General features: G+C 37.0%; 8 protein-coding genes and 1 non-coding gene across 9 annotated transcripts; 5 read left to right on the top strand and 4 right to left on the bottom strand.

Annotated features, from left to right (window-relative positions):
* Positions 1 to 187: 187 nt before the first annotated feature.
* C5L36_0C04020 (uncharacterized protein) lies at positions 188 to 955 on the top strand (the record flags this gene model as incomplete). The annotated part of the gene is made up of 1 exon (XM_029466083.1): positions 188 to 955. One exon carries the CDS (start codon positions 188 to 190, stop codon positions 953 to 955), a length of 768 nt encoding a protein of 255 aa, XP_029321943.1.
* Positions 956 to 989: 34 nt separating this feature from the next.
* On the bottom strand, positions 990 to 3,803 carry C5L36_0C04010 (uncharacterized protein; the record flags this gene model as incomplete). The annotated part of the gene is made up of 1 exon (XM_029466082.1): positions 990 to 3,803. One exon carries the CDS (start codon positions 3,801 to 3,803, stop codon positions 990 to 992), a length of 2,814 nt encoding a protein of 937 aa, XP_029321942.1.
* Positions 3,804 to 6,487: 2,684 nt separating this feature from the next.
* On the top strand, positions 6,488 to 6,579 carry C5L36_0Ctrna6K. Its single transcript has one exon. It is a non-coding gene; the product is annotated as a tRNA-Lys (tRNA).
* A 128-nt stretch (positions 6,580 to 6,707) lies between these two features.
* On the top strand, positions 6,708 to 7,493 carry C5L36_0C04000 (uncharacterized protein; the record flags this gene model as incomplete). Its single annotated transcript, XM_029466081.1, has 1 exon — positions 6,708 to 7,493. One exon carries the CDS (start codon positions 6,708 to 6,710, stop codon positions 7,491 to 7,493), a length of 786 nt encoding a protein of 261 aa, XP_029321941.1.
* Positions 7,494 to 7,553: 60 nt separating this feature from the next.
* C5L36_0C03990 (uncharacterized protein) lies at positions 7,554 to 9,441 on the bottom strand (the record flags this gene model as incomplete). Its single annotated transcript, XM_029466080.1, has 2 exons — positions 7,554 to 8,767; positions 8,892 to 9,441. 2 exons carry the CDS (start codon positions 9,439 to 9,441, stop codon positions 7,554 to 7,556), a joined length of 1,764 nt encoding a protein of 587 aa, XP_029321940.1.
* A 678-nt stretch (positions 9,442 to 10,119) lies between these two features.
* Positions 10,120 to 11,172, bottom strand: C5L36_0C03980 (uncharacterized protein; the record flags this gene model as incomplete). Its single annotated transcript, XM_029466079.1, has 1 exon — positions 10,120 to 11,172. One exon carries the CDS (start codon positions 11,170 to 11,172, stop codon positions 10,120 to 10,122), a length of 1,053 nt encoding a protein of 350 aa, XP_029321939.1.
* A 249-nt stretch (positions 11,173 to 11,421) lies between these two features.
* C5L36_0C03975 (uncharacterized protein) lies at positions 11,422 to 12,519 on the bottom strand (the record flags this gene model as incomplete). Its single annotated transcript, XM_029466078.1, has 1 exon — positions 11,422 to 12,519. The coding sequence occupies one exon, from the start codon at positions 12,517 to 12,519 to the stop codon at positions 11,422 to 11,424; it is 1,098 nt and encodes a 365-aa protein (XP_029321938.1).
* A 743-nt stretch (positions 12,520 to 13,262) lies between these two features.
* On the top strand, positions 13,263 to 14,900 carry C5L36_0C03970 (uncharacterized protein; the record flags this gene model as incomplete). Its single annotated transcript, XM_029466077.1, has 1 exon — positions 13,263 to 14,900. One exon carries the CDS (start codon positions 13,263 to 13,265, stop codon positions 14,898 to 14,900), a length of 1,638 nt encoding a protein of 545 aa, XP_029321937.1.
* A 277-nt stretch (positions 14,901 to 15,177) lies between these two features.
* C5L36_0C03960 (uncharacterized protein) lies at positions 15,178 to 15,657 on the top strand (the record flags this gene model as incomplete). Its single annotated transcript, XM_029466076.1, has 1 exon — positions 15,178 to 15,657. The coding sequence occupies one exon, from the start codon at positions 15,178 to 15,180 to the stop codon at positions 15,655 to 15,657; it is 480 nt and encodes a 159-aa protein (XP_029321936.1).
* Positions 15,658 to 16,001: the final 344 nt, after the last annotated feature.

The following is a 16,001-nucleotide window of genomic DNA, read 5'->3' as shown; positions in this document are numbered from 1 at the left end:
ATTTTTCCACGCTATTGAGGGAGTGAAAAAAAAATACTTCTATAATATTTTTGGAGCTATATGGTGCACGGAGTTCTGGTATTTTTGGAACATGAATTGAATCTATAATGGATAGGTGAAGTTGTTTGGCCAAAGCTACGTAATTAAGAAAATCATATGTCTACATCGGATAAATACTTAATAGAATATGGTGCAGCAACTTTCGTTACTTGGTCAGATTTCGGAGTCAAAAATCAGGCGATTGATTCTGACGCTGTCTACTTTAACAGGTAACATCCACTCAGAAATGAATCAACATACAGTTATATTGAAGCCTAGGTATCCTTTCACGCCTGAGATCGTACCCGGAAAGGTAACCCAGATTGAGAGTTATCGTATAAGGATGAACAGAATTTGGGAGTCGGGGTACCCGTTAGACATCAGTGCAAGAGATGATATCAAGGGTGACTCGATCACGAAACAAAAGAAAGAATTCTTGAATGACTCTATTTGGACATTACAACTATCTGATATTCCTGCAGGTGGGAACCAGCCTGTTCTTATTCAAAACCTCTACGAAACAACTATCTACGAAACAGATGATATAATTGGGTATTTGGATGAACTAGGATACATGCACGAAACTGAATTTTGGAGTCATGGCCGTAGATTTTTCTATGGTGACGTGATTATAGAGGTTTTAAGATTATTTATCATAGATTCCCAATCAATCGAAGAAGTCGAAGATGAAAGGGTCAAATTGAAGTTATTAGATGACTCAGGATCCTACTTAGTCAAGGCTTATGTTAATGTCGGTACTATTAATGATGTTGAAAATGTAACGTATGGTATTAAACAGTTGGAAAAAATAAAACGAATACTAGAAGAAGTCATAGAGTTGCATGTTCCTGATAGATTGGCAATGGATAGCCGCATCAACTCAAGAATTGCCAATACTAACCGACAAAATATATAGCGTCTACCTTTTATACATTTATAATAAATATGGCCTAATCATCAGCATACAATCCTCCATTTAGTATATATTCACCTTCAATATCGTCAACATCATCAAAATCCTCAAAATCCTGAAATTCATCCTCTTCGTCATCACTGTCACTATCGTCGTTGAAAGTGACATCTGACACATTCTGTGAAGATGGTCCTTTGAGAACAGATAACAGACATGCAGATTGTTTAGACGATGGTGTTGTTGCTGATGTTGTCGTATGGTTTGGAGTAGTGTTATATTCAGTAGATTTCTTGGCATTCTTCAGTAAGTCGACCAATTCGTCCTGTGAAACCGCAATCGGAGTAGTCCTTGCTTGATTATGTGCTTCCAAAATAGCAGCAGTCGAATCTGCCTCTTTATTAGCTGGAGTTTCATCAGTATCATTTTTGCTTTTTAACATGCTTAATAGCTTGTCAGATGTATCCATGACAGATGATACTGGAGGTACTTTTTCATCCTTTAGTAGGCTAAGCAAATCTTTCGAAGGATCAACAAATGGCGTATTTGGTGCTGCGGTTTTAGCCGCTTTTGTGCTTAATAAATCTGCAGACTGACTAGGAACAGGGGAATTGTGTGTTGTAGGCTTACTCTTTAACATGTTCAATAAATCTTTTGAAGGATCGGTATCTGTTACTACCGGGGTTCTAGGAGTGCTCCTTAGCTTATCCAGTAAATTCTTTGATGGGTCACTATCTGGACTTGCCGCTACTGGTGTTCCTGATTGGGCATGTGACATGTTTGATAGATTTTGAGACGAAACTTGATCATTCGAGTTATTTGGTTTTCCCTTAAGAACATCCAGTAAATCTTTAGAACTGCCCAATTCGGGTGATCGTGAGGTACGTAATGGCAAAGGGGTGGTTGGTTTACTTTTTAGCAAATCCAATAAATTTCTAGAAGGATCACTGGACGCATTTACGGATGCAGATCTTGATCCTGGTGTAGAATTGGCGGGGGTTGCGTTCCCTGTAGCTGGACTATTCTTTAGTATATTTAACAATTCAGCTGATGGATCCTTAATATTGTCCGGATTTGGCATGTTGAGCAAACTCAGATTATCTAAAGATTTTTGTGGCTTTTGTTTTGTTTTCTGAGCGACCCCACCAGCTCCTATGGATGATGGTGCCTCCCTAAGTGGTTCTATCTTAGTTTCTGGTTTGGATGTACCAGTTGTTGAAAAGGCAGAAATATTACTATTTTTCCTTAATAATACAATGGGTTTTCCACTAGAAAGTGGTTTACTGATATCACGTGAAGTTTCTTTATTTGCAGGCTCCGTGATATCAAGTGGTTCCTGGACATTTCTTGAATTACTGCGTTCCTTCTCTTCAGTTGCAGAAAACGAGTCTAGCTTGGATTCTTCTTTGGTTGGAGGTTTTTCACGCTTTAAAATTCGTATTGGTACAGGTGCTGAGGATGGCGCTGAAGATGGAGAGGACTGCTGATTAACTGGCTCTTTTTTCAATATATTCAGCAATTCAATACTATTCGATTTCTTTTGCTCTTGCTTGGGTTTCGATTTCAAAATGCTTAAAAGTTCTTTGCTGTTCTCCGTCGATTGCCTCTTGTTTGCTAAAGAAAATTGAGGTTTGGAAAATGTTGAAGCAGATGGTGCAAGTTGCATACTTTGGGAGCTAACACCGGCGCCCATAATTGGGGGAACTGGTGGATTATTAAACATCATATGTGGAGGGACTCCAAATGGAGCCATATATGGATTAAACATCTGCAATGCAAATGGATTATGCGAATGTGCAGGTATCATCCTATTCTGTTGTAGTGATAACAAATTGGGTGACATGAATGGATGACTGGAAAGACCTTGCAGATTTGGGTGAACTGGCAATTGTTGTTGCAGTTGTTGTGGTTGTTGGAATTGCTGTGGGTACTGCTGTAACATTGTTTGGTTTTGTGTAACTATTTGCTTTTCTAACTCGGTAGGAACCTGAGCACCCTTGGCTGAAGATTGAAGAGCAGAAAGCAAAGCTCTACCCGGATCGGCAGTCTCATATTCCTCCTTGTCTGTCGAAAACTCATTTATGCCTAAGATCTTCTTCAATTGAATCGTTGCTAGCCTCTTCAATTCCTGTTCACTATCGTTATTCTTGATCCTCTTGATATATGAGATAATGGACTTTAGCATAGATCCTACAAGGTAGTAGTTCCCTGAAGTTTTGACTGCTTTACTTAACTGTTTGATCTCTTTCCATTGAATGTCAACGATTTCACATCTAACTTTCGGTGAAAAGACGGTATCTTCGGGGACATTCTTAACAATATAAATCTTGTAATTTTTTCCTTTGATCGTTCTCTCAACAAAAGCATCCTCATCGATCAAATCGGTTGCATCGAATCCTGTTTCTTCTTCTAATTCTCTGAGAGCACAATCTACGTCAGACTCGTCTTTGGATATTTTACCTCTCGGGAATCCCCACGAAGAACTTTCAATACCCTTGACTAGTAGAATTTTATCCATTGCTGGAGTTAAAAGTGCACATCCTCTTACAGGAATAGTCGACTTGTATTTTCCAAACTGAGCAAGCGCTTCTGATGGATCACCCCATTTCCATATTAGCGGGCACTGTGCAATCAATGTATTTGTAAATTGCTTCATCTTCATTGAAGGTAAAAGTGGATTTAATGTCCTTAAAAAGTCCTGGTAAAACCAGTGTGCTTCTTCAATTTGAAACAAAACACGTTCAATTGATGAAAGGTCTTCTTCTGGACAATTCACAACAAACCTAACTAATAAATCTTCAAGGCATCTCTCTAATGTTTCGTCAACAAACCCTTCTCTGAGTGGGATCGACATTTTATAATTCTATCTTAGTTCTATTCTCCCAAATGATATGGATTATTAGCCTTCTTCCCAACTTATATTAATCACGTATATTTAAGCGAGGATCGGTGGTGAATATTGAGGTGGAAGAGAAGTCCTCAATTGCGTGCATCATCTTTTTTTGTCAATAATGCGTAATCTCGACGTCCAATTTTCATGAAAGACAACTCTCGCAATTTGAATTTGCGCAAGAAAAAATGTCGGATATCATACAGCGAATTCACTTTTCCAAAGTCAAGGTGGTAGTATTTTGTAGGATCAACAAAAGTACGGGTCGGGAAATTGAAGTTTATTCTGGTTAGACACACTCAATATATCAGGTTGATACTACAGGCAACTATATAGTAAATTTTGAGGGTAGGCTGTACGAAACAAAAAATATGGCGCAAGATCAACTCGAAAATAGTGACTAAGTAGCATTTGTTGCCTGTTTTCGTATTGTGTTCCCAATAAGAACCTCTAATTTGCCTTAATGAATACCCATTTATAATTTACTTAAGTTTTTACCACTGGAATGTAATACCAACTGAAGAAACTACCTGTATAAAATATTTTATGTACTAGTAGAGGAGGCAAACGCAGTCTGTTTGTGGAGAAAGTCAATGTAAGATCGTCTGTGTCTAGTTATAAGTATCTTTCTGAAATTTCTTGGTCAATGTAACATTTCAAACCTTGAGCAAATATAAAAAATCTATGTAATAGATTAGCCTTAGTTTAACGAAAAAAAAAAAAATACAAGATTACTCTATCTTGTCCGACGACATTACTTATACCTCTCGTTATAGATTGCATGCTAATGAAGAGATTTATTCAATATTTCAACATTTTTTTCTTATAAATTCTACCCACAGTTTTTACCATAACCACTATTAATATTACCAAGAATCAGAGAAACAGTTTAAACTGCCCAAATATATAAGATCAAAAATTTTATAGCGCCGTTCAGTTATTGCTCTCTTTTCAAAATTCTCTTCTGTGCTATAGATCATTCCATGATAAGTTTAATTATAAAAAAAGAGTCAGTTTTTGATACATAGGTGAAAAAAACAAGCATGAACAATATAAGAGAATATACCTCTTGTGTTTTTTCCTTGTGTTTTCAGAGACAAAGGAATTTCGACATTTGCTTTTTACATGTCGGTAACATAATAGGATAAACTCCGTACTGATATTCCCTTTTGCTCTTTTTTCTGACTTTTTACACTAGATTGTTGCTTCTCCAACTACATATATGTAATCGTGATAGCTAACTGCTTGTCTTTGGCGCTGCTCAGACTTTATCAGGAGAATTACCTGAATAAATAAAAAATTATAAGTGACAACTTTCAAAAAAATTATCTGGTGGGTTTTGGTTTTCGTCTTTCATGCAAGGTAACTTTTAAAATGATTCACCATTTCTATCAAGCCTGTTTGTTGAAATTGACTTTTGGGTATTCAACAATGAATAAATATAACATTAAACAATGAATTTATTCAATATTTTGCTATGCTCCTGTCAAATTAGAAGCTCTGACTTGACTTATTGTTTTTGCTCTTTCAAAAGTGGATATAACGTGCTTGTGGCAGAACTATTTCTACTACCGGTTTTCTTGATTACGTTTAATTCTATTTTTTTTTTCTTAGGTAATTGCAGGCTAGTTAATAGAGCCAAGATGAGAATCCAATTGACTATAATATGTTTTTGCCAATACTTTTAGGAAAAGGTTAGATAGTAAATTCAAACTATTCAAGATTTCCTGTTGTCTCAGAAAATAAAATCATTGTATCAAATATATTTTGTATGTATATAAATTATATTTCTAGTGTTTAATTATCACCAATCAATATTTAGAAACTAGGTATATCAATTAACGTTGATATGTTGGTTATGTACATGTTTTCCTAAGTAATTGTTGAGGCTTTTATTAAACTTTGGGTTTTGCTTCACGTTATATAATGGAAATAATTGGCGGTAATGGTCTTACCGTAAGAATTTATTTGCATTGATATCAATATTTCTTTAATTGAAAAGTTAGGTATGTACGCAAAGTAATAACATTGTGTCTGAAGCAAAACCCAAATGGTCTAGTTAGGTACCTATACTTGATCAAAGTGAGAATTAGTCTATATAGCTGTAAATATAATTGCAATTATAATTATACCTATGATTATACAAATATAATAAAAAAAACGGTCAGCTTATTTGGTTCAGAACCTGGAAAAACTCAACTTTAAGATTTTCAAAATTAGACATGTATTTTCGCAAAAACAACAACACATAAACCAAATCTTTCATAATGAAGTTGCGGCATGGTATTCACCTATATTGACTCTGACAGTATGTCTGTGTAATTAATATAATATTAAACGCAATGCATATACAGTTTATTCAATGTCTTATTTATAAGGTATTATAATACTAATGTGAAATTACTATGTGTCTTGATTATAATTTCAAGTTTGTACAACCAGGTTATTGATTAATTTGGCATATTAGTTATAATAATCGCCATTAAACTCAATTCTGTGTATGAACGGTAGCATCTGACTCAAAAAGATTTTAGAAATGAAAAAACTGTGACAAAAATTCATGGACTTCAACATTCAAAACAAAATGCCTCACGTGGGAACTTTCTATATAAAATAAAAAAATCACAACCATAATCTTTTTAAGAAATTCCCTGTTAGCTCAGTCGGTAGAGCGTTCGGCTTTTAAGAATTCTTTAAGAAGTCGACCGAAATGTCCAGGGTTCGAGCCCCTGATAGGGAGTTTTCCTTTATTTTTTTTGGTATTTGGAAAATACGTTATTTGAAAAATCCAGAGATATATGTTGTAGCAACATTCCACAAACATTCAAGCTTTTCTAATTTTTTTAGCAGTTCAGAAGCACTAGTAAAATGCTTCCAGGATTCCCTGATCAAAAGGTTCAAGTTGAGGTCGATCTTACGGAAGATACAGAATGGAACGATATTTTGCGTTCAAAAGGTATTATACCAGAAAAAGAACCAGATCCAACCGAACAGCTAGAAGAGGCGCTGGCAGATGCAATTGCTAAGCAACATGAAAATAGATTAGAAGATCTAGACATAGACGAATTAGAAGCACTTGAAGATGAGGAAGACGAAGATTTTTTGGCAATCTATAAACAAAAAAGAATGGCAGAGATGAGACAGCTTGCAAGTAGAGAAAAGTTTGGATCAATTTATCCAATTTCCAAACCTGAATGGCAAAGGGAAGTCACTGAAGCATCTAAAGATGCAACTGTTTTTGTCCATTTATCAAATGAAAGTCAACTTCAATCGAGGTTATTGAGTATTATACTTAGAGAAGCTGCACAAAAGTTCAAAGAAATCAAGTTTTGCGAAATTGAAGGACAAAGAGCTATTGAAGGTTATCCCGAGAAAAATTGTCCGACGATATTGATATACAAAGATGGGGAATTAGTGAAACAGCTGGTTACATTGTTGATGCTCAATGGAAATGACACAACATTGAAAGATGTCGAAGCATTATTAGTTGATCTAGGATCGATCGATATCAAAGACAAAAGACTAATTATAAATCAAGAAGAGGATGACGATTTGAGGGAATCTCATAAGTTGAGGTTTCAAAAGAAAAGTCTGAGAGGCAAGAGCGGGTTGTCAGATGACAGTCAATCCGATGAGGATGACTTTTTTGATTAGAATATTTTCTATAAGGTATAATTTTATAGAATGTAAACCGTCCTAATAAGTGCAAAATTTTTATTTACTGTATTCACTTATACAATAGAAGACCATATAAGCATTGACTTTTCTGACATCAGCTTCATTCATTCTAGTAATCTTTGCGTCATCAAATTTAAACCACATGCCATTTGTTGCTTTAACATATGCTAGATAATGGCCTGTGTTGACACTTCCTAAATGACAAACTATACCAAACAGCTCATAGGTAGTAACCTGGTTATTATAACCGGATTTGGAAACGTACTCTTGAACGTCCAGAATATGAGGAATATCGATATGATAATCTATTTTAGAACTCACCCCTAAATGCTCAAATCTTTTTAGCTGTATACTCAAGACCGGTGGCAATTTCTTGAGGGCCAACCTTTTCGTTACTTTAGTTCTGGTTTTGCAACTTTGGCATTCATATAGAACATCTAGATCCTCTACCTTTGTGTATTTCATAAAACAGGAGTGCAGATCTGCTAAAGAGGCTTTTTCACCATCCCTTTTATCTTGTATTTCCAATGACACATCTAGCATGGGATCTTCTATCTTCCTTGATGACCCGCAGACAGTACAAGTTAAGGTACTTTCTAAAGTGCCCGAAAATGTCTTGTGAATAATACAATCACAACTTTTTGGCTCTGGTTGCCTGGTATTATCGTTCTCAACAGCTGGTGTGCTTTCCTTGTTTTTTAAGTATCTGGCACTCGTTGTATCGTTTTTGTGTATCTGGTGAATCAGAAACTGCCAGAATTCATGCGCATCTTGTTCACTATAACCAGCTAATGATCTTTTCACTCTCCATGCCGCCTCGATAAAGGATGTTAGTCCATAGCCCACAATCGCAGGATTGGTGAAAAAGTCTTGAAATATATCATTCAAGCAACAAGAGAGACATTCATTACGATCCTTTGGACAATTCAAGTGACCACCACTTAAATAGTACCTTTTCAGATATGGATTGTGGATAACTGTTTGCAAAACTGAAGACATAAAACATGTTGATCCCAAATTGATAAACCCCCTTAGACCCATCGTTTCTTTGAGAGATGGAAGATGCGATAGGTCATGGATAATTTGCCGTTTGTTTAATTCATGTTCAACTTTAAAATATGGCGTATTTAAAGAATTCTTCAAAACACCAATAGATTTCAAAGTTTTGCACCTTATACGTTCTAGCAAGGGATGTGACACTAGATCGGTGCACTTTAGACATATTAGTTCGCCATTATTGGCATTAATACCTGTTAGAGAAACATAACAAAATAGTGTTAGTATGTTGTTAAAAGCTTGAGTATGTTCAAGTGAAAATACTGTTTTTTATTAGTGGTTGGAGCTTTCCTTCCTCGGAGCTTAAGTGAAACTTACCGAAAACATGTCCTGTACTTTTAGCATGCATCAAAGCATGTTTTCCAGACCAACATCCAATATTTGTACATTGTAAACACATCAGCAATTTCGTGTGACAAGCAGAATTCGAGTTGACACAATCATTACATTTTATAATCTTAGATCTTGCTCTTTGTAATGCTTTGAGACTAAGGGTTTTGCCCTCCTTGTCAACGTATGCTAATCGACTATATGCGTTTGGGTTGTTGTTACTATTATTATTTCTCTCTTCATCTAATGACTGCAGTCCTAATGCAACAATCTTTATACTTGCCGAATAGGTTTTCAAGATGGCATCTCTTGAACTCGACTCCATAACTTTTTGCAAATGAATACAAGGAGGGAATGAAACAAACGATTCCAATCCTTTATTTTCCAAGTAGTTGGTTTGTGGTTTTGTTATTATGTCGCAAGTTTCCTTTTGCGTAGGATTGTTGTAATGGGAATTATCAAAAGGGGTGGATTTCTTTGGCACAGATTTACTAGGAACACTTTTCGTGGCCACAGATTTCTTGGCAATTGCTGTCATTATTTTTCAAAAAATATTCACGATGTCTTCTGATGTGATACGTGTATCTGCTTGGTATGAGGTGGTTCTACTATCCTGTGGTATACGTATTTTATATTCTGTAGAGATTATGAAAATAACTGTGCCTAAAACTATTTCAGATGGGTATAAGAATGATATGGTTTCTTCTTTTATATCACTTTAAAAAAATGTCGTCTAAAATCTAGTTCAGTCAATAGCAGGTTGTTAAAGTTCTCCTTTTGGACTATGTGTGAGTGACAGTTGAATCAATATAAAGTGTGAAACGAAGATATAACAGAAGAGGGTAGGGACGCCAGCCTGGAATTCTCAAGCTGAGAAACCGTTTGAATTTCCTAGTCGAGAAACGTACATTCACTAATTTAAATTTGAGCTGAATTTTTGCTCAAACAGAAACTGGGATACCAGAGTTATATTACTAATCTATCAGGAAGAATGTGAGAGTGATGATAGTAAAGTTTTTTGAGCTTATGTAGTATATTATAAGGAAAGGAGAAGCGGAAACCCCTTAAAAGTTTTTAGGAAAGAGAAAAAAGTACTAGATATGGTGATTGATTATCAGTTTTATTTCATATTGGATAATCTTATCTGGTCTTTAAAATAGTGTTACATTTCTAGAGAAAAAAGGCGGTGTATTTGGTCAAGCTGGTTCCTACCGATTTAAATAACGCTGACCATTTTTGCTAGGCTGAGCCAAAACTGTCTAAAATTCAACACTGTATTTCTGAGAGGCGCAGGAAACATAGGGGAAGCCACAACTCTCAACAAATTGGCATCATACCCTTGAACTTGTGTGCGTGTATATTTGTCAATCAAGAACCTAGCACGCAAAAATATTATTGTGACAAAAAATAAAATAACAGACTTGAAATCAAACCAAAACTGGGTTGTTTCACCACGAGCTGCTGACCAAAATCTACCTGAAATAAGTCTAAGAACAATCTTAATCAGAGGAGTTATGTAGTATGTGACCAAGAATATCTCCGAGTTAGCAGCAACCATTCTGGACCTTTCATGATTCAGACGGAAAATATACTGTAACACCTGAGTCCATTGGGCCTTTCTCTCCTTTGATATATTAGGTACCAATGGGATTATGTTGGTATATGTGTAATGGCAAGCATGAAAAAATGCATAGATTGTGAATGAATATAAAACTGATGAATTTATGGCACCAAAAGAAGGTGAAGCAAATAACCAGTGAGCAAATGCAAATAGCAAATACTGTGCGTTCTCATCACGCAAAATGTTATTGGAATACTTTGGATTCAACTGAGAGTGTCTTTCAACACCAGTGCCTGCACTTGTGCCTGAATCTGAGGAAGTATCACCTTGAGTGGGTTGATTTTCTCTGTTTGATTGATTAGGTGTACTTAAATGTTGAAATAAATGCCAGATTTGTCCAATCAACACACTGAGGGGCTTGTACTTATATGTTTGTCTCATGATAATTAGGTATGTGGTCAAAATGGAAGATAAAGCCATCGAATAGTACCCAATGGTGACTTCATTATTACTACCTCGTATGAAGGAATTAAGTATGCAGAGTATTGAAGAATAAAGGGTAGACAATAGTGTCAGATACCAGTAAAACTGAGCACCAGATGCTAATCTCTTCAATCCGGTTAGTGATTGGCTAATGGAAGTCGTAGTAGCCGTTCTTGAATTTAACTTTGACTTCGAGGAAGATCTTTGATCTGAATTGGAAGACATGCTTTTGAAGAAAAATGCGTAGTATCTCTTGAATACAGGCACAGTAGTAGATGGATCAAAATGTGATGTCAGAGGAGGGAGTGGGAATTTGGAGTTACTTCGGTTTGGGCGGAATAGAAGACAATCAAATGTGGGTGCAGCACAGTACGTAGTGGACAACGCAGAATAATTGAAGTAGCGGATAACTAAAGATCGACCGATAATATTTCACCCTCGAACAACGTTGGTCGAAGTGCGGAGAATTCCCTTTTACCATTTTCGTTCGCCCAGCACCATGACAACAATAGAGCTAGGAGGAACAGTATGAACAAAGCTGGAAGACTCTGCTGGAACTGGCATATTTTTGAAGGAATCATCGCTGCAACCACAGACTAGGATGGATTTACCTGACTCTGTATTCCAGGAGCAGGTTTGCACAACACTATGGGGGAATCCTCGACACAGTTTTACCCGACGTTTGTGGTTAATATCCCAGAAACATACACTTCCTTCAACTTTCCCGCCTTGTTTGTTATCTCCGCCGTAGCCAGATGTAACCAAGTATCCGTTGACCATACTCAGTGAGTAAATTGGTCCAACCAAGATGTTGTTATCGGAAAGAGTCGATCTATGTGCACGGAAAATAAATTTCTTTTCGTCATGTGGGATGTATATCCCTGAAGGATTAGTAACAGACGATGAGATTGGTGCAGATCGTGCAGCTGTATTTAGAGTGACTGTTGGTTCTGTTTGAGATTCGATTGTAGTAGTGACAATTGAAACTTTCCCTTCCAACCCGGCCTGAGCAAAGATCAAGTCATGGGGCAAATCGTTCATGTCGGTGGTTGAATTGAGAATTTTGATTGCTGTTGTAATTGGATATTTAAAGCCAGAACTCTGTTTCTTCAAGTGTATGAATTTTCTACACGATGTATCAAAGATTTCATTTTCCCTATTGTTAGTTGAAACAACTAAATAATTTAACATCATATCAAAAGTCTGTATTTTATGTTCAAGGTTAATTTCATCATAGATATTGAGATCAGGCAAGTTGTACATTGTTAGTCTGCCATTAGAAGTGGCGATTATTAAGGTGTTGGTAATTTCACTCATTTTCATCATTTGGTATATGCATTGATTCACTGAACTGAGCTGTTTGACTTCACCAGAAATTTCAAAACAAGGAGGTTCTGCGGAACCTGTATTTATCTGTCCAACGGAGACACTGAATGGATGTAGAATGAATATCGTACTTTCATAGCAACAGATCTGTAGAACTGGCTGTCCAAAATATGACTTCCAAATAGGCCCTTTCCCCAAACCATCCCCAAAACCATCGGTTTTATAGGCAAACAACTCTCCATTCATGGTAGCAAGGAATAAGATGTTAAAGCTTGACGAATGGCAGAGGGTGGTTATATATCCCTCTGGCAAACCTTCAAGTGTGACTATTTCGGTTGTTAGTAATTACAAATCCCACAATTCAATCTCCAATCTGTCCAATGTACATACTCTGGCTTAAGACATCCATTCTAAGGTTTAATAAACCACAAACCCAACGGCTGTTGTAAATTTTCTGGAGACATAACACCTATATAGCTGAAACTGGGCTCAGATTGACATACGTAAACACGAAATAAATAAAATAAGAAAAAAAAGTTTAATGCGAAAAAAAAAAAAATTAGAGAAAAATCCGCTGAAATGCGAAAAAGACACCATCGAATGGACATTTTCCACTATGGCAATATCTCTAATTCAACCCCCTCCTTGTTGTTGTACTTTAACCGACTGTGCCAATTTTGCAAAACATAACGAAGAACCTCTTTTCTCCTTTCTAGTAAATTTAAATAATAGTCTTCTTTTCCCATTCCCTCCCTTTTCTTCTCTCATCGATCAAAGTCGCTGCTTCTTCAATAAGGCACAACCTATTGTTCTTCTCACAACCATAGTCGGAAATTACCGAGATCTCTTATCTACAAATTTGCAACTCTCGTTTCAAGGTGGATTTTCTTCGCTCCTTATCAGGACACGAAATCCCCGACTTTTCCTTCTGAGAGTTGTTTAGACCTGGTAAAACTGGTGCTTTGCCACACAGGATTGACTAAAGGACAATGTATTTTTTTGAGGCGCCAAAGAGAAGAAGGTACTTACAGGTTGTTTGCGCTGTGATTTGGTGTCTATTTGGAGCAGGACCTATATTTGGGTTTGCTGCTTTGAAACCCACTTTGATTGAGCAGGGTATCTATGAGGACCTATGCACTACTACCAACTTCACAGACTCAGAGTCTGTAGACTCGTTTGTGGATCTACTATCAAGATTGACACCTCCGTCTTTGAAAACGGAGTTGCATCCAGACGGTGTTGTCTCCAAATGTTCCAAGCAAGACCTAAAATTGAACACAATGTTTACAGTGGGTGCCGCACTAACAAACGTATCAGCGTTGCTCATTGGACGTACCCTTGACCAATATGGCCCAAGAGTATGTGGGCTAATTGGTGCTTTTTTCCTGTTTGTTGCATCAGTTGTCTTTATTTATGCTGATTCTATCAAGATGTTTGATCCATATCTTTTTGGTTATTCATTCATGGCTCTAGGTGGACCATTCTCCTATATTTCATCGTTTCAGCTATCAAATGCCTTTCCCGAAAAATCAGGTTTAGTTCTTGCATTACTAACGGGTGCATTTGATACATCGTCCGCTGTCTTTGTCGTGTACAAGAAACTGTACCTATCTTACCCATCATATTTCACCTTGTCTAAATTTTACCAAATCTATCTTGCAGTTCCGGTATTTATGGTTGTTGTTCAGCTACTCATCATGCCAAACGAATCCTATCTCACACCGCCACCAGAGCTAATACCGAATCCAACAGATCAACAAAGGGCTCTTTCACTCGCTGCTGCGCAAGAAGAGCATATACACTCAGCCGTAAGTTGTGGAAGTACAAACGAGACAACACCGTTTTTGAACAATGCCAGACGTCGTTCGTCTTTAGGTGACGCTTATAAGTCTGTATATATTGAGGAAGAATTAGAAGACGCTACTAAATCTAAGACGGAATTATCTTACTCAATTTTCGGAATCTTGCATGGATATAGTGTCAATTATCAATTCAAAACCTGGTGGTTCATACTCATGTGCTTGTTTTCAACCATTCAAATGCTCAGGTTGAATTATTTCGTGGCAACAGTTAACTCACAATACGTTTATTTATTTGGTTCAATTGACATGGCCAATTCTTTGAACAAGATATTCGATATTGCACTACCATTGGGAGGTATCGTATCGATTCCCTTTGTTGGCTTGTTTCTAGACAGTTTCCCTACTTATATTGTTTTAATCGCATTACTCGGTGTCTCCTTATTCATTGGCATTTTGGGAATTGTGAGAAATTCATTTATTGCAGGTGTTTTGCATGTTTTGGTTTTCGTGTCATACAGACCTTTCTTTTACACTTCAATCTCTGATTATTGTGCAAAGGTTTTTGGATTTGAGACATTTGGAACTATATACGGATCAATCATGACTATTGCCGGTTTTGGCAACTTCTTACAAACTCTGTTAGACAAGTACACCCACACCACTTTTAATATGAACCCGATTCCATTAAATCTGACTCTTGTCGGTGTAACTTTGATTGTTGGAATTATTACTGTTGTTTATGTCTTCATAAAGACACGAGAATATGCGTACGTGAAATTGAAGGGAACTGAACCGAGAGGGCAATCTGGTTTCTCGGACGACTAGTCATTCTATTTTCATTGTACTTTTGTTTTAGAAATTTCATTTTAAATCCTCAAGTGGATTGAACAGTTAGATTAGTCGATTTCCAAATATTACCCGGTCTGCGACAAAATAGCCGAGCCTCCAGAGAAACGGGTAATTATTACAAATTTAAATGTATCTTTGAACGCCGCCTTTGTACCCACCAGTCGCTGTAGGCGACTATGGAAAAAAAAAGACAAGCTGTAGAAAAATAGCCATGGGGCATACCTAGATTATCTGTAGATAACATGTACAAACCATGGATCCTACTATGGCTGCATCAGCAGCCCAGCCGCTCTCCCTAGTATCGGATGAGTTGGCACGAGACTCAGACGTGACTGTCTCAACGGGGGTGACCCCCCAGGCGGAGTACAAGGGGTTTGCTGCTCATGTTGTTTCAGGTGTGTTTCTGGCTATATGGATAGCGTGGTCTATCCTCCCTGAGAATGTTCTCCATGCATTGGGTGTATATTACTATCCATCAAGATGGTGGGCACTTGCCATTCCTGCGTATGCTTTAGTTGTGCTGGCGTACCTTTACGTGGGAGTGTTTTCTTACAACACAGAGGTGTTGACATTGCCCGTCTGTGACAATCGAAATATTGTGGACCATACCGGTGTCGTGATAACAGAGTTACAGGATGTGAAGCATGTAGAAGATGTGCTCAAGTATACACATCGGAGCACAAGCGGCATTTACGATCTCCCTATCGGTGTTGTTGATCAGATACTGGGGTAGCCTGGATTTTTTTTTTATATAACCGTGAGCACCCAATAAATAATTTCATGGTTAATGTCTATTTGTATTCGGTGTTTTTTTTTTTTTTTTTTTTGGAAGTTTCACACTGTTATGTACTAAGAGAGACAATAACTAGAAAACAGTATCCGAGATTAGACAGGCTGCAGCGGCGTGGCTGGCAGCAACTTTCGATTTGTTTAATAGTTTCATGTGTCGTACAGACTGAGGCTTTATTGATGTAGTTTCAACGGAAGGAATAATATAATATAAAACATGGAGGTTCCTTCAAACACCTTGCTTTTGACGGCTTTTCATCTGCAATTACAAGAATTGGTAATGATAAC

The sequence above is a fragment of the Pichia kudriavzevii genome, chromosome 3, assembly GCF_003054445.1.
Source record: "Pichia kudriavzevii chromosome 3, complete sequence".
NCBI lineage: Eukaryota > Fungi > Ascomycota > Pichiomycetes > Pichiales > Pichiaceae > Pichia > Pichia kudriavzevii.
Note: the sequence above shows the minus strand (reverse complement) of the source record. Positions and strands in the feature narration are given on the sequence as shown.